General features: G+C 36.8%; 1 protein-coding gene across 1 annotated transcript in view; it reads right to left on the bottom strand.

Moving 5' to 3' along the window:
- LOC139946714 (uncharacterized) overlaps positions 1-21,968 on the bottom strand; it is a 66,501-nt gene that overhangs the window by 16,113 nt on the left and 28,420 nt on the right. Inside the window, exons 20-38 of the mRNA XM_071944366.1 lie at positions 21,660-21,799; positions 20,974-21,375; positions 20,137-20,413; positions 19,703-19,829; positions 19,293-19,447; positions 18,774-18,887; positions 17,891-18,025; positions 17,185-17,250; positions 16,486-16,551; positions 15,633-15,838; positions 14,932-15,023; positions 14,219-14,358; positions 13,317-13,520; positions 12,230-12,303; positions 11,594-11,701; positions 10,055-10,225; positions 8,593-8,733; positions 1,986-2,067; positions 6-145 (exon numbers count right to left, since the gene is read on the bottom strand). Coding sequence (XP_071800467.1) covers positions 6-145; positions 1,986-2,067; positions 8,593-8,733; positions 10,055-10,225; positions 11,594-11,701; positions 12,230-12,303; positions 13,317-13,520; positions 14,219-14,358; positions 14,932-15,023; positions 15,633-15,838; positions 16,486-16,551; positions 17,185-17,250; positions 17,891-18,025; positions 18,774-18,887; positions 19,293-19,447; positions 19,703-19,829; positions 20,137-20,413; positions 20,974-21,375; positions 21,660-21,799 — 2,840 coding nt within the window. The remainder of the gene's footprint in view (positions 1-5; positions 146-1,985; positions 2,068-8,592; positions 8,734-10,054; positions 10,226-11,593; positions 11,702-12,229; positions 12,304-13,316; positions 13,521-14,218; positions 14,359-14,931; positions 15,024-15,632; positions 15,839-16,485; positions 16,552-17,184; positions 17,251-17,890; positions 18,026-18,773; positions 18,888-19,292; positions 19,448-19,702; positions 19,830-20,136; positions 20,414-20,973; positions 21,376-21,659; positions 21,800-21,968) is intronic.

The following is a 21,968-nucleotide window of genomic DNA, read 5'->3' as shown; positions in this document are numbered from 1 at the left end:
TTTACCCAGCATTCACTAGCCACTCCAAGACCTCGTCAAAGTTTCGGTCCATCCATCGGATTTTAGCCCGAATCATAGCCACTGCATCTTCAAATGCTGTCTTCCATGTGTCTTGGTCTGGGTGGTCCTTAAAAAACTGCTCCACCTATTAATAATAATAATTAAATAATAATAATAAAAACTTCATAATAATAATATATCTGGTTTACTTCATAATGAACAGTATGACAACCGATATGGTCCAATTGCACTACAGTAGAACTGTACATTATAACAATTTCTTTAAAAGGAGCTAAAGAGTTAAACAGTTTTAGCAAAACAGGTTATTTGCAAGAATTACTAACAATCAAAACAACAAACAATCAACCAGCACTTAAAGGCAGTGGACACTATTGGTAATTACTCAAAGTAATTATCAGCATAAAACCTTATTTGGTAACAAGTAATGGGGACAGGTTGGTACTTTAAAACATTGTGAGAAACGGCTCCCTCTGATGTGGAGTAGTTTTGGAGAAAGAAGTAATTTCCATGAAATTATCAAGACCTCAAGTTTAGAATTTGAGATCCAGAAATCAAGCATCTCAAAGCACACAACTTTGTTTGACAAGGGTGTTTTTTTCTTTCATAGTTGTCTCGCAACTCCGAAAACCAATCAAGCTCAAATTTTCAAAGGTTTGTTATTTTATGCATATGTTGAGATACAGCAAGTGGGAGGACTGGTCTTTGACAATTACCAATATTGTCCACTGGCTTTAAACAGTTTAAACACACAATAGGTGATGGGCAAGTATTACAAACAATCAAAACAACAAACAAAAATATTCGTAATGTAAGGGACACATTGTGGATAGAAAAGCCAGCTATAAAATCCATGCAGTTCTTAAAAGAATTTTAAAAAAATAATAAAAACTTTAAAAAGAACTGGGCTGATAAAAAAGGAAAACAAATAGCTCAAAGACAATTAAAAAAAATTAAAACAAGAATAATAATGATAATAATCATAGAGACACAACCAAATTAATCCTTGAAAACCTGTGACATAAGATACGTTTTGGGAAGAGATTTGATTTTTTTTCTGGTACAAAGACAAGATCTAAGATCTAAGATCTAAGTGGTAAAGAGCTCCAAAATAAATGTGTGGCACAGCTGATGAAAAATAACTGTCACCCCATCAGGAGTGTCGAGACTTGGGTTCAATGAGGAGAAGCATGGAACTTGATCAAAGATTCCTTAATGAGGTGTAAACGTGTTCTGAGATATAGTTGATTGTTTACAAGAAAATAACAGTTAAAAAAAAGAAGATATATTTAAAAGTATATTGCTGGAAGAAAGAAATAATGTCAATACAAATATTTGAGTCTAACATGTGTAAAGCATATGTTTATATACAATTCAAAAAAAGGAAAAAAATAACAAATCCTGTGATGCAAATTTAACGTCCATAAATAAAGGTTTATAGTAACACCCTGTCATTAATATCTCTAAGTGAGTTGAGGGTGGTTCTGAACGGAACTGTTGGTTTCAACTCTACAGCATCGTTGCAGTACCCACGGGTGATTGTTTTAATTATCACATTTTGGGGATCTTTTTTATTATCTTTTCATGATTTTACTTTTTGTGGTTTAATATTCCTTTTTACAATATTGTCAAGCATCTTGGAGCATTTTTGAATGGATAAGGCGATATAAATGTGCTTTATTATTATTATAATTGGTGTGATTTCTGGCTACAAGGCAGTTCATGTTTGTGTGGCTTCTGACTGGCACCCCGAACAAAAATATTGAAAAAATAGGGACAACGCCAACATATGGCTGACAGACCAGTTGGTAGAGTGCTGGCACATTAATTGGTGGGTCGTTGGTTGGAATCCCACTCTAGTAAATTTTTTTGTTCAACCCCCAAACTATCATTAGTATTATCATTATAATGTTATTATTATGGCACAATCCCCAAACCCCAGGCGTTTGAAAGTTATTTGAACTTACCTCTTCTAATTTTTCTTGTGTGTTAAAATCGGATGTGACACCCGATATGATGCTTGAATACTGGGAAACACTGTTGCCATATCTGAAACACAAACAAACATTAATGAAACCAAAAGGTTACCTAGAATGCAAGCCTAATACAAGGGCAGCAGAACTAGGGGCCAAAGGAAGGGGCGGGAGGAAGTGCTTGTGTTATATTTATATAACAAAAAATTATTCATCAAAGCAGTGACAAATTAAAAAGACTTAGCTAAACACTTAACAAAGTAAACAGTCATACAAATTGTGAGATATAATAAAAAGTGATGATGAAGCGTAACAAAACCATGAAAAGAACAACAAAGTTGCAGTTATGTCAAATTAAAGTGCTTACTTGCACAAAATATCTAGAGATATTTAGAACTACATTCATCATAAGACCTAACAAAATAATATCCTGCACTTTTTCGGATGGACCCAAAAGTTTTGAAACCCATGCTTTTTTCCCCCGTTTTTTTTTTTATATTGGCGATAAGTGATTATTTAATCAAGTAAGATATACCTTAATTGCTCAGTTAAAGCCATTGGAGACTTTCGGAACAGAACAAACATTAAAAGTTGACACATTTAAAAATACATTCCAGGGTTTACAGAAGGTAATGGTGAATGACTTCTCTTGAGAAAACATTAAAACAATTCAAAAAACACATGTCATGACATCGCGAAACGTGCGGAAACAAGGGTGGTTGAGCCTAAACTGTAACAGGTTCGTTATTTTAAATATAAGTTGTGATACATGTTGGCCTTTGGACAATACTGTTTAACGATGTTGTGCGAGATTGCTTTAACATAATAAGGCCCCCCCAAAAAAAAAAAAAAAAAAAAAAAAATTATTGTCTTTTCCGACCAAAGACACAAAGACACAAATTGTAAATCCATGGTAGTTTTTTTTTTCTTTCCTTTTTTTCTTAATATGGCGATTTAGGACTTAACATTCAAGGCTGAAATATTTCAGTCTGTCAGAGTATATTACTGCCAGAAATCAAGGTACTTTGTTTATTTTTGGAGGAAGGAAAAAGCTGCGCCTATACAGCTATGGAGAATACATAACGGCCACAGTATTTGATATACATATTAAAGAGTTTTGATATGCCTACCTTGACTTGTGTGTAGATCAAGTTTATGCACGTTTTTGAGAGAGAGAAAAAAAAGTTAAGATCACAGAGCAATGTTTTTTTCAAAAACTAAAGCACTTCATCAGCAATTAATATTTTATGGGAAGCTTTCTACCATCATTATATTCACAAACCAGTGTCACGTAAATCTGTGGACATGGTGTTTTGCGTCATACAAACAGTAGCGAAACCCTCGGTACTTGCATCTTTAAAAAAACAAATAAAATTTCGTAGTAATCCAATAAAATGTTGCTTAAAACTATGTTTTAAAAAATGATGAATTAAATATACAAAATGTATAAGGTAAAAATCACGGATTTTTTTCGACTTTGAGGGGAATCATGGAAAACTTTTTAACAGACAGGAGACAGTTTCTGGCAACAATCGGTTAAACGTGAACAAATCCGTTTCAGAAGAAAACAAAAGCGGAGGTTTACAGAAAACAAAATTTACATAATCGCGCACGGATGGTAAAAAAAAAGCGTCTTCATGTCATAGCATTTTGACAAAAAATTCCCCCAAAATATCGAAACGAACAAAAAAGGAAAACTTTCCGTTTCTGACTGACACCAATTTTCCAACAATTTTTACCAATAGGAATATCTCATTTTGAGTCAAATCAGATGCGATATTATATTTCATAAACAGTGGTGGTAGGATTATCAAGATGAAGATCAAGATCCGGGTAATTTTTCGAATCCTGAAATCCGTGTCATTTTACAATTACAGAACAAATTCATAACAAAGAAGAAACAGATCTTACGTTATACAATAGAATAGTCCTATCACCAGTGTCGACCAAATACATCTTAAAATCGGTGACATTTTCGGAAAAATAAAGCAAAAAATGTGTCGTGTAGTTTCCGTCGATGTTGTTCACTCCCCTCATGGAGCAATACCATCCCACTGCTCAATGTCCTTTTCGTACCAAACAGTGAGTTTACAATCAGCATACTTTCGGTGGGCTAAACACTGTATTCTACTATTCACCCTCAAACAAATTTGTAAAAGATAATAGCAGGAACGAAGATTGTGAGGCAATGAACCAAGCAGAAATGCGTTCAACCATACTTTATGATGAACGTCCAACTAAAATACATTTGTAGAGGTCGGACCAGAGGATTAAACACGTGCATTCAACATGTGAGTTCCCTACCACTTCGACCTACTCTAGACACGTCGTGCCATGGACTAATTGTTCCTCTGTGAACACGTTGCCTTGGATCGGACGAGTTGGTCTATGAAAAGCGTTTGAAACCGTTTGTTATGAAATGCATATGGTTAGAAAGATATTTTAAAAGTGGAATATATTGATTACACAAGTATCACTCAAAATTACAAGGTTTTCATTTTACGGCGCGAACTAACACGGTCGGCCATTTATTGGAGTTTTAACTCCCATAAATAGCCGACCGTGTTTGTCGACGAGGTAAAACGAAAACCACGTAATTTCGAGGCATATTTGTGTAGATCATTTTATTCTACTTTCTAACCTTTAAAATCTTTCTAACCATATCGATTTTATAACAAACGGTTCCAGGACGCTTGTCAAAAAACAACTCAACCGATCCAAGGCATTGTGTTCCTTGAAGTTCACTTGCGAAACGTCGCCATAAACGTTGCGCAAGTGGACATACGCAGTTGCGTAAAGTTTCGTGAAATGGGCTGCTGGACTATTCGTACCTTCTTAAAGACACGTCGCACAACTTGTTTCGTACCTTGTCATGTTTGCCTCACTTCCAGAGGGTCAAGTTGTACAGTATCAAAAATATCATCTTTTAAATCCCCCTCTAAAAATGTACTTTTTTAAAAAACTAAAATTTAACTTAATTATTGATTCAAATTATAAAAAAACTTATTTGCTACCGAAAAAGGAAAAAAAAAAACGGAAAACGCGCAATGAAATAAAACATTTTCATTTCATTTTTCATTTTATTTGCCAGCAAACATAAAAAACACAAACATGTATCAAAAAATTGCACATCAAAGATTTACAATGGTTATAAAAAGAGAACAGCAAAAAACACAAGCAAATTACTGAGAAACCAGGCCTGGTCGTGGGCAAATATACGGATTGTGTAGGAAACACCTCCAGTGGGGGTGGAACACAAAACACCAGAGACAAAACAAGAGACAAGAACCCTGGCAGGGAAAGCCAATAGTGACAAGAAGTCACTTTCAAAGTGGCTGACCTTTTACGTAACACTTTTACGTAACACTGAGAAAATTTCCAACTTTAAAATATTTCCGCCAATTACTACAACAAATTACAATGTAAATGTCATTTCTTTCATTTATATTACATAGGCCACCCACATACAGATATTTACAAACATACATACAAAATATTTACGAAGGAAATACAAACTTTACAACTGAAACATACCACAGAGCCAAGTTTTCAACTTAGGCATCGTAGGGAATCGGACAAGAGTAGAACATTGTCTGATGACGCACTAAAAGGGCAAAACATGTATCGGACTGTTTGTCTACACCCAAAGTGACAGAAAAAAAGCTCGCAAGAAATTGGAAATGATTATAATTCATTTAAAGGAACACGTTGCCTTGGATCGGACGAGTTGGTTTATAAAAAGCGTTTGTAACCGTTTGTTATAAAATGCGTTTATGGTTGGAAAGTAATTTTAAAAGTGGAATCCAATGATCCACACAAATTTGCCTCGAAATTGGTGGTTTTCCTTTTACTTTGCGAACTAATACAGTCGGCCATTTATAGTGACTCCCATAAATAGCCGACCGTGTTAGTCGACGAGGTAAAAAAAAACCGTGCAATTTCAAGGCATATTTGTGGGGATCATTGTATTCTACTTAAACAACATCTTTCTACCCATATGCATTTTACAACAGTTACAAACGCTTTTCAAAGACCAACTCGACCGATCCAACGCATCGTGGTCCTTTAATTAAATAAAGAAACCAATGCAAATTAATACACAATATGTACCGCAGATAGTTTTTGTTTCATTCGTCAAAATCCCTATATCGATACGCGAGGTCAAAAAAGAGGATAGGGCTACCTTTACTGACACCACCAATACGGCTATAGAAAGAGGTACCTGGGGATTGTGAACAATCAATCCGTCTAGTGTGGACGTTTCAATCCAAGAGAGTTGTCAAAGAAATTCTATTAAATACACGAACAGGGGGGTCATTGTGAGCAGTTATTTTGTTGTGAGTTCGAAGGACGAGGATTGCATTAAGTAATACATGTAGGTTAGCCAGCCGTAAGGCCAAACGAAAAAAATACCAGTTGATCGTCCGCTACCTCATCCTTTTTTTTAGGCCGCATGCTTTTTTTTTTTTTTAATTTTTTTTTTTTTGTAATTATTTATATTGGTAGTCTGGTACAGTGTCATTGGTTTTATTTGGTCCTTGCCGTGTCCAAGTCCTTGTCTGTCTTAGGGATATAGGCCTATGTACAAAAGCAGTTGGTTAGCACGTTAATTACACTAAATCTTTGACTCTCTTTGATACTCCATACATGTTGTTACTGTTAAATTATGTGGCACCCTTCTTTCATTACTATACTCATTGTTATTTGTATTCAACTGTATAATCGTTTATGCTTAATTGTCAATGTCGACATGAAAAATAAATATCAAGTGAATTGTGAAAATCAAGCAACTCGGGAGGACCAGCAAAGAAATGCCACGCACAAAGAAAGGACTCTTCGGGAAAAACACGCATGGGAGAAAAGCAGTAGTCAGTTTTAAAACAAACAACAGCATCGACAAAATGGTGATCTTGAGCATTCTTTACTCTTTCTTCCTCCAGCACTGTCCTTTTTCGAAGCTTTCATGGAAAGAATCATGCAATTTCACCAACCAACAATTTCAAAATTAAACCCCCCACAATTGAAAACCAGTATTGTAATTTGCTAACTATATACTCTGCTCAAACGTTAGACTTTAAAGCGTGATAAATAAATTATTTCTTCCACAAGACAAGGGACAAAGTCCAAAGATAATACTACAATTGGACTGATCTGACGAAGATTTCAAACGCAACTTGGAATAATATTTCAAGAGAAGTCTTTCACCTTTACCTTCTGTAAACCCTGTAAGTTATTTGTAAGTTTGTCAACTTTTATAATTTGTTTTCTGTTCCGAAAGTGTTCAATGGCTTTAAAGAAAGCTTGGGTGATACCGGAATAGGCCTACTACTTATCATTGTAGTATTTATTCTGTTCAGAAAGAAACCTCACATGCTTTCATTTTTCTGTTGCTAATATATTGTTTATCATTAAATCAACAGATCTGTTGTAGGTTTATATTACTTGTATTTGCCATATGAATGTGTAATAGTTTGAGAACATTACAATTTTTGAAAACATATATTTGTAACCATGGTGTTTTTTCCTCCTCCGTCATATTCCTCTTTAAAAAAAAAAAGAACAAAAGGGACCGACCGATCCTTCCGACTTTTGAGCGAAAAAGACATTTTTTAAGGCAAAAATGGAAAAGAATTCCAGAATCAGGGAGATTTCGCAATCCTTTAGCAGATCTGCAACTTCTACATAGCTATTAAAACATTTCACAAAATGCAATGGACATCTCTGGCTATTGTCAAAGACCGTTATTCTCACTCGGTTGGTGACATACATGTATCCAATCATATGCGTAATATAACAAAGCTGTACAAAAAAATAGCTAAATTAGTCATCGAGTTCTGAAAGGAAAAACACCCTCATACAGGTAAAAGGCTTCAGGTCTAAAGTATTTTATTCAAGTGAGAAATGACCTCTTTCTCAAAAACGGTGTTTCTCAAAATAGTGTACAAAAATACAATCAAGATGAATGTTTTCCCACTTAATAAATAAAGGTTGCCCCCGCTCCCAGATTAACATCAGTTTACTTACATACCCTGTGCGTCATATTGAGAATAAAAACTGTACATAAAATGTGACTTCAAAAACAGTGAACAAGGTGCAGGGAAGTGCGTTCTGCGTCGTGCAAAGGGTCAATCATTCCCAGGGGAAAATTCCAGTTGAAACCAGTTCAACAGTTTCAAAAAAATAAATTACTTCAGTCTAGTTGGTATATGACCTTGCTCTACGTATATTATGACAATGCTCTAGAATTGCAAAGGTCATTGGTTTGAATCCCACCTGAGTTATAAATGACTGTGATTTTTTTTCACAGAACTCGGAGAAGGTCTACAGTGCTAACATATATCTGTGAACATGGGTAAAACCAAAATGAATATTTGTTGAACTAGTTTCAACTATTTTCGACTGGAAATTAGTTGGTGTTCAACCAGTACATGTTTGGTTCGACTGGTAGTACATGTAGTTGCCAACTGCCAATTATTGTGCCGTCAACAGGAACCAGTTCAATCCAGTTACCAATTCCCAGTTCAACTGTACCAGTTGGGATCAGTTAACACCAGTTGAAACTGGTTCTAACTGGAATTTTCACCCTGAGATTCAAACTTACGTCTTAATGAAGTACTCCAAGTTAGACGTGTAGAAGTTCCATGCCAGTTCTCTCCCGGCGGGTTTGCTAGCGACAGTAGTTAGGACACTCCTACCGTCTGATTCACTGATGACACTGGTGTTCAGAATCTCATTCAAATACCTAGATTAGCGGAGATACTCATAAATCAGGTAATGGTAATGAAAACAATGGAGACTCAAAATACCCCACGTCTGTCACATAGTGCATAGAATATGTTAACTAAACTGACATCTACGTAAGAACCATCTACAAATAGGTGAAATAACTTATTAAAAGAGAAGGATTTTGTTTGTTTCTGAATGCGAGGTAGGAAGTTTCTTTTCTCAGTTTGGTGAGTAGTAGTCGTTTGCCAAAAAACTTAGCAACATGTGAAATTAATCTGTGTGATGAAATTGCCTCGGACTCGCTTTATAAACAACCGGGATTAAGACCTCCCACAAAAATCGATCCCGCTTTAGAATCACCAAGATGAGTCATATGGAACGGCGCACGGCATGATTACCAATGTCCCAACCCATCGCACAACCATCACGGATGCACAAACTATTAAGCAGTAGGCCTACAAGTCATCACCTCCTGAGTTTAGCAGCACTACTGGTCAGTGCATGGTTGAATTAAAGGATTTGGGTACCTTTTCAAATTGTCCATAGATTTACATTAAACTTACAGGGTTTGAAGATAATGATAGTGGAAAGCTTCTCTTCAAATATTACTACATGTAGCTGAGGTGCTGTAGTTTTTGAGAAATGAGTGAAACAATGTCATGAAAATACGTTTGTAAATGGTTAAAATAATTTTCGTCTCATGAGACGAAATTTATTTTCATGACATTGTTTTACTCATTACCCCAAAACTACAGCACCTCAGCACGTAATATTTTCAGGGAAGCTTTCTACTATCATTATCTTCAAACTGTGTAAGTTTAGTGTAAATTTGTGGACATTGTGTTTTTTGTCCTACAAAAGTTACATAGACCCTTTAAGTCCATGGTATGGAAAAGCAACAAGCCTTTTTGAGATATACATGTATGGCAGACACAATGCTACAACACTATAAGGTTTCGGTAAAACTGTGTGTATACACCCCAACCAAACAGTACACTCCTATCACGTCCACCATACCTCAAAAAGGCTTATATTACATGGAGATAACAGGTGTGAGTTACCAGATGAAAAGGATGTGTATTTCTAGCCTCTTTCTTTAAGGGAGCATTCCCATAAAAGTGATGGCTACGTGCAACACAACTTAGACATGACCATGATGATGATGATGACTGACAGAAGAAACAAATGGAAAAACAATAAATAACAAACTCATACTAGGCTTAGTGCGTAAAAAAAACTGGTTGAGGTGTGAGTTGCCAGACTTCTATTCAGCCTCTTAAACAGAGCATTCTGATAATGAGGCAAATTACTGATGGAAGAAAACTTTGTGCACATACATGCTAAGGGTTGCTTCATCCCTACTACAGGCAAGAGCCGATCGGATGTCCGACTTGAGCGTGGAATCCGTGTCAGGATCTTTGAATACTTCAAAGGCGTAATCCCATTGTGCCTGGTTGCCTTCAGCGATACCTGTGCAGAGTACAGTAGGCTGCAGATCTGGGTACAAACTGTGGCAGAAAAATAATCGTGAAATGTTTGATTCGCTTGATTGGTTACCTTCAGATATACCTGCCTGACTGACTGACTGGTTACAGGGAGATGGAAATGACATCAGCAACAGAATGAATGAACTGGTTACTTAAAGGCAGTGGACACTATTGGTAAATACTCAAAATAATTATTAGCATAAAACCTTTCCTGGTGATGAGTAATGGGGAGAGGTTGATGGTATAAAACATTGTGAGAAACGTCTCCCTCTGAAGTGCCATAGTTTTTGAGAAAGAAGTAATTTTCCACGAATTTGATTTCGAGACCTCAAATTTAGAACTTGAGGTTTCGAAATCAACCATCCAAATGCACACAACTTCGTGTGACAAGAATGTCTTTTTTCTTTCATTATTATCTCGCAAGTTTGATGACCGATTGAGCGCAAATTTTCCCAGGTTTGATATTTTATGCATATGTTGAGATACAGCAACTGTGAAGACTAGTCTTTGACAATTACCAATAGTGTCCAGTGTCTTTAAAGGCTTTGGACATGTTTGGTAATTGTCAAAGACCAGTCTTCTCCCTTGGTGTAATCCCAAGACATGCATAAAATAACAAACATGCAAAAAAATTTGCTCAATTTGTCATCGAAGTTGCAAGAGAATAATGAAAGAAAAAACACCCTTGCTGCACAAACTTGTGTGCTATCAGATTATTTGAGTAGTGAGAAATTAACCTCTTTCTCAAAAACTAATTACTTCATAGGGAGCCAATGTGTAATGTTATACTATCAATAGCTCTCCGTTGCTTGTTACCAAGTAAGTTCTTATGCTAATAATTATTTTGAGTAATAACCAATAGTGTCTAGTGCAACAGACTATTTTTTTTTCCAGATGTTAAGAGTTTTACAGACTATCGAATATGTAATATGAAAAATTGTAACAAAATTTAAAGGGAAGGTATACATTTGGTAATCACTCTTAAAATTAATAACAATCAAAAATTTACTCTGTTAGAAACCTACAGCAGGTTTGAATAGTATAAAGCATTCTGGGAGTCATTTCACTTCAAAGTCATGTGGTCATGGAAAGAGAAGTTTTAATCCCACAAATTCTGAATCTGAGAAACGTTACTTACTAATAAGTTTTTATTGCCATTCATTTTAAGAGCGATTACCAAATGTATACCTCCTCAGGAGTTTTACATTCAAATGTAAACTTCAACTCCTCTCCATTATTCAAATATTATTGTCATACACTTTTCTACCTGCATAGCATCTCTCAATGCATTCAATAATGTATCAATAACTGAAATAAAATTTATAAAAAAACACTTGTTCACCAAAAAGAAAGGAAAAAAGAAAAATTAAAAACCTTATAGTAACTTACTAAAATGAAGAGTCCGCCATCCATTGTTGATATTGATTGCGAGCTATCGTGGTGCAGTTCTCGATGCGATATTGGCATGCCATTCTGACAATACGAGTACGACTCAACCTTATCGCAAAACAAAAAGACATTGTACTTTAATAAACGAGCATTCATTATAATAATAACAATAATAATAATAATAATCTGTTTTTATATCACGCTTTCACACCCAAAGGGCTTCTCAAAGCGCTCCAATATTATAATTATCCCTGGTCATCGGGCCATTTAAATCATTCCCTAAACCATCTCAGCTACCTGGGGAGTATACAGCCTGTGCGACAAATATGCGCTACTAAGCTGACTTAATCACAAGAGCCATCTCTGCGCTCACAGGTACACATTCACATTGTAACCCTGATTGGAGATACGCAACTATAGTTAAATGTCTTAATTTTCTAATTGTCCCTAAATTTTCTCAGGAATTTCCCAGGAGTTTCCCAGGGATTTTCCAGGAGTTTCCCAGGAATTTTCCCAGGGATTTCCCAGGAGTTTCCAGGAATTTTCCCAGGGATTTCCCAGGAGTTTCCCAGGAGTTTCCCAGGAAAGTATTCTAGAATAAGTAGAGGTTACTTCCACTGCATCATAGTTACTCACCTCCTAAGGTTGTCACCTTCGTCTCCCCAGCCGATGTACTTGTACATTGGTTCAACCTGCCCTTTTATATAGGCCTGAAAGGAAATTGTCCAAAACACGTTAAAATGAATTAAAAGATACATACAAACACAAATTTGTTTCATCAGTCGAGCAATAAATTAATATTAACCGGTACGCCATTATTTTAGAACAAAATCTTGCTGACACTGACTGTCGCATCCAAGCTTTTGTGATGATAATGCCAGGTGAATTCGGTGAGTGGTGTTTGAAGCTTTGCATGGTGTAAATAAAAAGAATGAACCATAAATAACAGTAACCTTGTGGGTACAACCATGTTTTAAATCTCTTTTGAGGGAGTGTTGGCTCTTAAAGGCAGTGGACACTATTCATAATTACTCAAAATAATTATTAGCATAAAACCTTACTTTGTAACGAGTAATGGGGAGCTGTTGATAGTATAAAACATTGTGAGAAACGGCTCCCTCTGAAGTAACTTTAGTTTTCGAGAAAGAAGTAATTTTCCATAAATTTGATTTTGAGACCTCAGAATTAGATTTTGAGGTCTCGAAATCAAGCATCTGAAATCACACAACTTTGTGTGACAAGGGTGTGTTTTCTTTCATTATTATCTCACAACTTAGACGACCAATTTAACTAAAATTTTCACAGGTTTGTTATTTTCTGCACATGTTGAGATACACCAAGAAAGAAGACTGGTCTTTGACAACTACCAATTTAAGTGTCTTTAATTAAGTCGGTTTGGTCTTGACGTTTCGAACAGTATCTTCTGCTCGTCTTCCAGGAGAATTTTTTTCAGATTGCTCTAAGATCAATTTTATACTGAGGAAAATGGATGTTCTGAGGCTGGTGGTAAAATCTAATTTTAATTACTTTGATTTTATTCAGCATCCAAACAGCGCAAATGTAACAATCTAATGTCAGTCTCTGGACGCTTGTGTTTTGTGTCATACATAAAGTACAGAAACCCTTTAAAATAGAATAAGAATTACTCGCTGTATCATAAAAACAAAACAAAAGTGTCCTCATTTGGTAAAGAAAATTCAGTCAAATGGCTCCCATTTCTTACCTCAAACGTAGCATTAGCTTCAGTTAGGGCCAGTTGATCATAGTTGTATCCTACATTGGTGTCCACCATGTACCAAGGAACGTAGTCTCTCTCTTCTTTAAGGTAAGAAGTCATTTCCAGAGCGATGACTTCATCCAGATCATCGGAACTGGCCAGGAAAAATGCATCATTGATAAGAGCCGCACGACTGGCTGGCGAAATTACCTGCCAAAGGGGAAATTAATAATGTTACTATATTTCTGGTAATGAAACCAAGGATGGATGACTCATAAGTGAACTTTTAACCACTGTAGCTTGCAAGCCTGATGAGGAAAGCTGTAAACAAGAGTGCTTTCTATGCGAACCAGAAACCACTGGGGTTCGTGTGGTACTGAATATTCCTGTTGTATTTTGTGTGGTAACATTAGGTACCACAGGAAATATCAACTTACCACAGCAAGTCGATGACATAAGTCTAGTAACATTACCTAAAGAGTTCCTGTGGTACTGAATATTTCGGTGGTATTTTGTTGGGTAACATATGGTAGGCCTACCATAGGAAATATCAACTTACCACAGCAAGTACATGTAGATGACATACATGTAAGTCTAGTGATATTACCTGAGGAGTTCCTGTGGTACTAAATATTCCTACAGTATTGTGTGTGGTAACATTAGGTACCACGGGAAATATCAACTGACCACAGCCAGCCTGTTGACATTACCGCACTATGGTATTTTGTGTGGTAACATCAGGTACCACGGGAAATACCAACTTACCACAGCTAGCTTTTTGACATTTTTGAACTTTTGCACTAGTTCTTGTGGTACTTAATACATGGTATTTTTTACTGATGAGAAAAAGGACAGTGGTCAAAAGTACGCTGAGAAAAAAATGAGCACAAAGACATTCTCATTCATACCTGATGGTCATTCCTGAGTTGTGTAGCGAGAAGTTTCCAGTTTGCGTCGTCGTAGTTCACACGGTAAACACCTTGCTGATCAATATTCACCAGGAGCCAGTCGGTGTCTCCACCAATATCGCTTCTCTCTATCGTTGTCACTATAGCAACAAACGATAACAAAGCCATGCAAAAGGAGCACTACACACTTTCAACCTCGATTGTTGCTACGGTAACATTCAATCAATCAATCAATCAATCAATCAATCAATCAATCAATCAATCAATCAATCAATCAATCAATCAATCAATCAATCAATCAATCAATCAATCAATCAATCAATCAATCAATCAATCAATCAATCAGAAACAATTTACAAAGCATCAAAATCAATAAGTTTGCTCAGAATAGTCAGTATTACAAAACCTCAAAATTGTGGGTGGGTGGGTCAAAAGAAAGAACTAAACGACAAAATTCAAGTTTTATAAAAAAATAATCATATGTATAGACATCAAAGGGATACAGCCTTAGCTTTCGATAGAAAAGTACAAACAAAAACATCCCAACATTTATAGCAAAAAAAGAGGAGCAAAGGATGAAGGGAAGGTATCCAGAAAAAGCGGGAAACTTATAGCCAATCAAAGTTACCAATTTATGACAGCTGGGTGGCTAAGAACCAAAGAAAGTAGTGAGGACAAAGGATGGTCAGTTTGAAAGTATCCAAATGTCTTACCATCTTCCATGGGCACCATCCATTTATAGTCTGGTGTGTTAAAAGACGGGTTGGCTGATGTAATGTATGTTAGAGGCACGTACCACTCGTATCTGTTGGTGATAATTATACACAACGATTTGATAGCTTTGTCGCTTTAATTTGGGCTCAGGTATAAAGGCAATGGATACTGTTGGCCATTATTCAAAATAATTGTTAGCTTAAAAAACTTATAATTGGTAATGAGCAATGGAGAGCTGTTGATAGTATAAAACAGTGGAAGAAACGGCTCCCTCTGAAATAACATAGTTTTTTAGGAAGAAGAATTTTCAATAAATTATTTCAATTGAATTTGAGACCTCAGTTTAGGTCTCGAATTCAAGGCGATTAAATAAATCATTTCAATTGAATTTGAGACCTCAGTTTAGGTCTCGACTTCAAGGCGATTGAAAGCACACAACTTGTGCAAAAAGAGTGTTTTTTCTTCAATTATTCACTCGCAACTTTGACAACCAATTGAGCTCAAATTTTCACAGATTTGTTATTTTATGCATACGCTGGGATACACCAAATGAGAAGACTGGCCTTTGACAACAACCAAAGGTGTCCAGTGCCTTTAAATGCGGTATTTATCTTATTACAATAAAATAGTGAGTAATTATTAACCTGGGTTGGCAAGTAGGTTGCAACAGCTTTCCCCCAAAAAATCCAATTAAACTCACCCAAAATCTTCATATTTTGAAGAGGGTGTATCTAAGGCAGGATCTGCAAGGAATCTCTTCTGGGAGGCCAAGACAGTGATCTTCTCCTCACCGGTGTAGCGTCTTGTCACCGTGACGACGGGGAAACCCGACTGACGCACCCATGGTTTCATAATGGTTTCCATGGTAATGCCATCCCCGAAATCAATGCCATCCTCATCGGCTGCCTGTCGGAAGGGAGAGCAGCATACCAGGATTTTAAAGGGAAGGTTTACCTTTGGTTATCACTCTTAAAATTTATGGCAACAAAAACTATTGGTTAGAAGCCTACAGCAGGTTTCGAAAGCATTTAGTGGGGCTATTTAAAAATGTATCCATTTTTATGCCCCAAAATTTGAATCTGAGAAGTAGTACGCTTCTTATAGATTGTATAATTATATAAAACAAAAATATATAACAAATATTATAAAACATAATATTTGTTTTGTTTTAGAAGTAGAGATTGTTTTGACTTGCCCACGCACCCCAAAATTTCTATTTGTCAATTTTGAAGAACAAAAAAAAGGTAATGCCTCAAATGAACCAGATACTTTAGATCAAAGGTCTCCATCATCAGTTGTTTTAAATGGCTTTTCCGGGCTAAAAGAACTTTTAGTTTAATCAGGAACAAAATTGTTGATCTTGGCCAAATGGGTGTTTTTTCTTCTTCCTTCTTGATTGTTAACATATCATATAATATACATATAATAAAAAAATTAAAATACACCCACCAAAAATGTAGAGAATCGATAAAAGTGAAGTTAAATGTTGACTATTCTGAGCAGCCAGTTACAAATACAACTCCAGGCAAGCAATTTGGTGATTAGAATCTTACCGCTTGTAAGTGGAACCATAGATCACTGTTCTCTGCTGTGTCGTACTGTCTCGCTACCAAATAATTCTAAAAGGTTGTAAACAAACCAATGTAAATGTAAATAGTGTGAAGTTGTGATTTTTTAGATGCTAAGTGGCAGCAATCTTGTCACAATTAATCCAACGTTCCATAAATTATTCGCTTAGCAAAAAAATTGCTAAGCAGTATTTTATGCTTAACAGTTTTAAGAAATTTAGCCATCAGGTTAGTAAGTTTTCAGCCATCCAGTGTCTCCCATTGGGTAAACCAAGATACTGTTAATGATATTTTTGGATATTTTTTTATTCCAAACCTAAAAGGTGTTTTACACAACTCAGCCATTGGCACCTGTGCATATACATATTATACAAATAATGCTAACATTTGAGTGCATGGTTGCAAATTTGTTTTCTTACTTTTTATATTTTTTGTTAAGCAAGTCGCCTGAGGCTATTGTCAAGGGGGCCGTTGCCACCTACTCCTGGGGCTGAAACAGGTTTACCCTCTTTACAGTCCATACGGATATGCAGAATATTAAATCAACAGGTAAAATCTGGACTACTCCATTTTACAAAACAAAGCAGAGTACAAATCCAGATTTTATCGAGTGATTTTATCATGCGATAATGCACGCACGAAGTGCATTCAACATCTCAAAGGTTATTACTATTGTTTTTTTACCTTAATTCCTTTTAAAAATGTGCTTTCACCGAGGAAGTTGTTCATCATACGGGTAACAGATGCACCCTGGGTATAAAGGTTAATGCAAAGGGTTATTGGGAAGGTGTAGAATTGAATAAGCAGAAATTGGAAACCTGCTTAGCAGGAATTCAAGTATGGTGTTACCGCAAACCAAATATATATTGATACTTCACATGCAATGCCTCAAATCCCATGTAATAAAAAAATACTTGGTTAGAATAATAGCAGTTTTCCATAGTATTGAAGAATTTTTTAAGAATAATTTCTACACTTCCAAGCACATGTAACGTGGTACATGTAATGCAAATGGGTTGCATGTTATGTACAATTATTTTGTGAAAACGGTGTGTAGTGTACTTCTGAGAGCATACTAAATATAACTGTTGTTATTATGGCTGCTTCCCACCTTACGGCAGAAGTAACCATACATTTCATGCATACAAACTGGAATCAGTTCAGAACTGCCTGAAAACCTACATATTTGAAAGCAGTTTCCAATAGACTGCTCTTTCATCACACACATACAGACTGTTGTTTATAAACTGATTTGTTAAGCACTTTGAGAGCTCCTTCGTCCTGAAATGCGCTATATAAGAACATTTTGTTATTTTAACACACACTGCGCGCTGCTTGCTTGGTTTTTTCGAGTGAAGTGACTCCGCTCGCTGATTGTGTGTATAATTACCTTTTGGTACGTGATGGTGTCAAACATGCCGTCAATCTCCTCTGGTGTGTTTGCCGGAGAAACGATAGGTCTGGATCCCACCTCGTCATCGACCCCCATTGCACTCTTCAGATCATACACAACAAACTTGTCCCACTTCACAATTCAAAAATAAAAAAAAATTGATTAGATTTCACTGTCTAGCTAATCATCACCCTGTATATGAAATCACTTTCTGTGTTGTGGCCCATACGAAAGTTAAACAGGCAGTGCACCAACTCTCAATTATTGCCACCATGCAAAATTATGAATCCGACTTAAACTCACTGCTTAAATAAACCTTAATACCCAGTCTCCTCCCCCCCCAGAAGTTTTTTAAAAGTAGAATAGAATAAGAGTACAAAACCAGTCTGATTTTTGCACCACAAATTAAGAAATACAAAGAATTAAAGAGACAAGAATGGAAAAAAAATTCTAAATCTGAGGTCTCGAAATCAAATTCGAGGAAAATTACTTCTTTCTCAAAAACTACATTACTTCAGAGGGAGCCGTTTCTCACAATGTTTTATACTATCAACCTCTCCCCATTACTCGTTACCAAGAAAGGTGTTATGCTAATAATTATTTTGAGTAATTACCATTGTGTCCACTGCCTTTAAAGAACTTTTGGTTACAACAACTCACATCCTGTAGAGTGAGTTATATTACTTGGATCATTAACCTTTAAACTTAATAGATAAGTAAATCTGCCCGGGGCAGTCAGTGGCCCTACTGGCTTATACATGATCCAATTCAAAGATTAGGGATTACATGGACAGGTGAATACATGTTGATAACAGGTGTGAGTTGGTAATGATGAAAGGATATATTATTTTGAAGCTTTCCCGTAATATTTTTGTCTTACCATTGCCCAGTCCTGTTCAACTTCAACCGTGCCGACGTATTCCATGTAGCTTGTAATTCCCTCATTCAACCAGAGTTGGTCCCACCACTTCATCGTAACAAGATTACCGAACCACTGCAAGGGCGTAATTGTTCATGATCAATTTACAAGAAAGAACAAAAATGACGTGATCCTAAGTGATCCTCAACTAAACTGCTGGTGTCAAATAACACAAATGCTGAAGAGCAGGGAGAAAGACCTACAGTTTCTGACATTATTTCTCAGATATACTTTGTTGATTTTTATGCTTTAAAGTTGCTTTAATAATGTATTTCAGCCTTATTCTTAACAATGTTTTAAGTCTGTGTAAACAAATTCTGGTTTGAAGCTGCTCATTTTTAATCTTCTTGCTTGCAATTCATCTTCACTTATTTATCTTCAGTACAGGTCCCCAAACAATCATCAAAGCCTGAGGCAGACTGAGTCCAAACAAAAAGCCATGGTTTCCGATAGAGGATGTCCTACTCCTTTGACACTCACCTGATGTGCTAGTTCGTGAGCAATAATAGTACACACTCGCTGTTGCCGACTGGCAGTTGATACGCCTTCTTCATACAAGAGGGTGCTTTCCCGGTACGTGACAAGACCCCAGTTTTCCATGGCACCAGCAGAGAAAGCAGGCAGAGCAACCATGTCTTGGAAAATAAAAAAAATTAAAAAAAATTCTTTAAAGGGTTTGGGTACTTTTTTTACGACACAAAACAGAAACATCAACAGATTTACACAGTTGAAAGATAAGAATGGTAGAGTGGTAGAGTCTGCTGTTTCAAAAGGAATTACATGGAGATAACAGGTGTGAGTTGGTAAAGATGAAATGGATGTATTATTCAGGACTCTTATTTTATTGGAGCTTTCCCATAATACTCTCTTAAAATAAGACAGAAACCTACCCAGTTTAGCCAATGGATACTTGATTTCCAACCCGTACAGGTTGTCAAAGTAATCCAAGATGGCTGCTCCCTTCTCCAATGCATAGTCAGTCTGGTTGATGAAATCTTCTTGAGCCCATACACCAAACTGTAGTTATATAATAATAAAAATAATAATATTAATTATAATTTTGAAGGCTAATACTTGCAGCCAAGAAGCTAAGGTGCAAAGGATGCAGCTACATGTACAACATATTTGAGCCACATATGCATAACAGGCATGACAGGCACAAAGGCCACTTTTGGCAGCCACCCATATCGACCCATGCACATGTATGATCACGGAGCACAACCTGAGATCAAAAGTGTTTAATTTTTCTGGCGTGAGGAAAAAACTGTAGGACCCAGAGATGAAGTTCCGAAACCATAAAGTTACGGCATGGTCTTTCACTCACCGTAACACCATTTGCTGTGGTTGTAAACTTGGCCTTGAAGTCACTGATGACATAACACACGAGATACGTCGGCATCTTGACGGTTTCTTCAAACGTAGCTCTGATCCATCCATCACTGAGTACTTCATCGTCTCCGACCTGGGGAGTGTTGGCGAGGGCGTGGTACATGGGCTCATTCTCCAGGGTGATGGTGAATGTTGCTTTCATGTCCGGTTCGTCGAAACAAGGGAAGGCAAAACGGGCGTAGATCGGGTCAAAGAAGGTGTTTGCCAAGTGTCTGAAATTAAGACCCATCATTTTGTTGCAATAATTCATTTTATCATATAGTAAACAATCAAAAACTTTATACTCGGCACATTACTCCCCCATAAAAATGGCACGTGGGTTAGCTCTTGTGAGTCAGGGGAAGCCCCGTTATATAGTCTAGGTTTTTCCACTGAGGCTTTTACACTTTTGTGTCTTGTGTATGTTACAGTTCACATTAATGAGTGGTCCGTGAAGCTAAGGATACTCAGGCATCCGATGAGAGCAAGACTTACTTAAGTTTGTTTTGGCTTGAGTAGAAAGGCTGACCAATAAGGATTGGTCTTGCAAATGAGTGGTTTCTGTCTATTTGATAAATATATTTACCATTCTCTAAAAACAGAACAGCTGCATAATAGGGAAAATCTAACCAGAAGTTTCTCTACTGAAGTACCGGAGAAAAAAAAAAGACAATCTTGGTAGTTCAGCGTCATCTTTCATATAAATATTAAAATACATCTATTTGACACGTTTTCCTAGATCTTGACCAGTCCAAAGCAAAAACTGTTGAAATAAATTGTGTAAAAATCTCACCTTTCCTCCCCCAGTTTTGTAGTGTATGAACTTCGGTAGAAGCCAGACAAGCGTTCATCTAGCGGACCGACAAACTCCAAATACAGATTGTACTTCTCCCCAGGAGTCAAGTAAGAATTCAGCTCAACCACCAGGAATTCATTCTCCTCGTAGAGCCAGGGTTCCTTGGATATCGTGGGGGCCTTACCGCCGTCAGTGTGCACTAACGTCGTCACACCCTCGGTGATGTTGAGGTATTTACTATGGACCAAGATGACGTCCGTCTTCATGTCGCAATGGATGAGAATTTTGATGGAGCCACTGAAGACAAAGTTCGTCAGGTCGGTTCTGACCATCAAGTCGTAGTGTTCGGGCAGCAAGGTATGTGGGAGACGAATGTCCATCCAGGCCTTTGTCTCAGTCCTGCAAAAATATAAAAAATGTTACAAAATGAGAAGTTTGCCTCTCTTTAAGTTACCTTTAAAGCGCCGTCAACGCCACCTCAAGCTTGCAGGGCACTGCATCCTCAAAACGGACAAGCGCAGGATTTGAATTAAAGACTTCAGGATTAACGCATCGGCCCTCGCCAAACAAAGCTATCTAGCCCTTTGTTGGTGGTCTCACCCTTACAACCCAACTCCTGGAACCTTTAGCAGCTTCTTAAAGATAAGTAGTACAGGGGAAACAGTGAAATGTGTGATACTTACACAGCAGCCTGGAGCCATTGATCAACATCTTCATAGTTCTGTTCAATCCATCGGATGTTGCCCTTGACTACCGCAACAGCTTCAGTAAAAGCTCTCGCCCCGGTCCCTTGATCGGGGTTGTCTGCCATGAACCTCTCCAACTGCCAAAGCAAGAGACAGATATTTTCGCTTAACCATGGAATTTAACTACTTCAAAGATTTTAATTCATAGAAAAACATGAGTCATTTTCTCGTTTTTGATACGTGCGACTTGTTTCTTACTAACTGTGTCAGATGGTCCATGTGGATTGGTACTTTGACTTGTATTAT

The sequence above is a fragment of the Asterias amurensis genome, chromosome 14, assembly GCF_032118995.1.
Source record: "Asterias amurensis chromosome 14, ASM3211899v1".
In the NCBI taxonomy this organism is placed as follows: Eukaryota; Metazoa; Echinodermata; class Asteroidea; order Forcipulatida; family Asteriidae; genus Asterias; species Asterias amurensis.
Note: the sequence above shows the minus strand (reverse complement) of the source record. Positions and strands in the feature narration are given on the sequence as shown.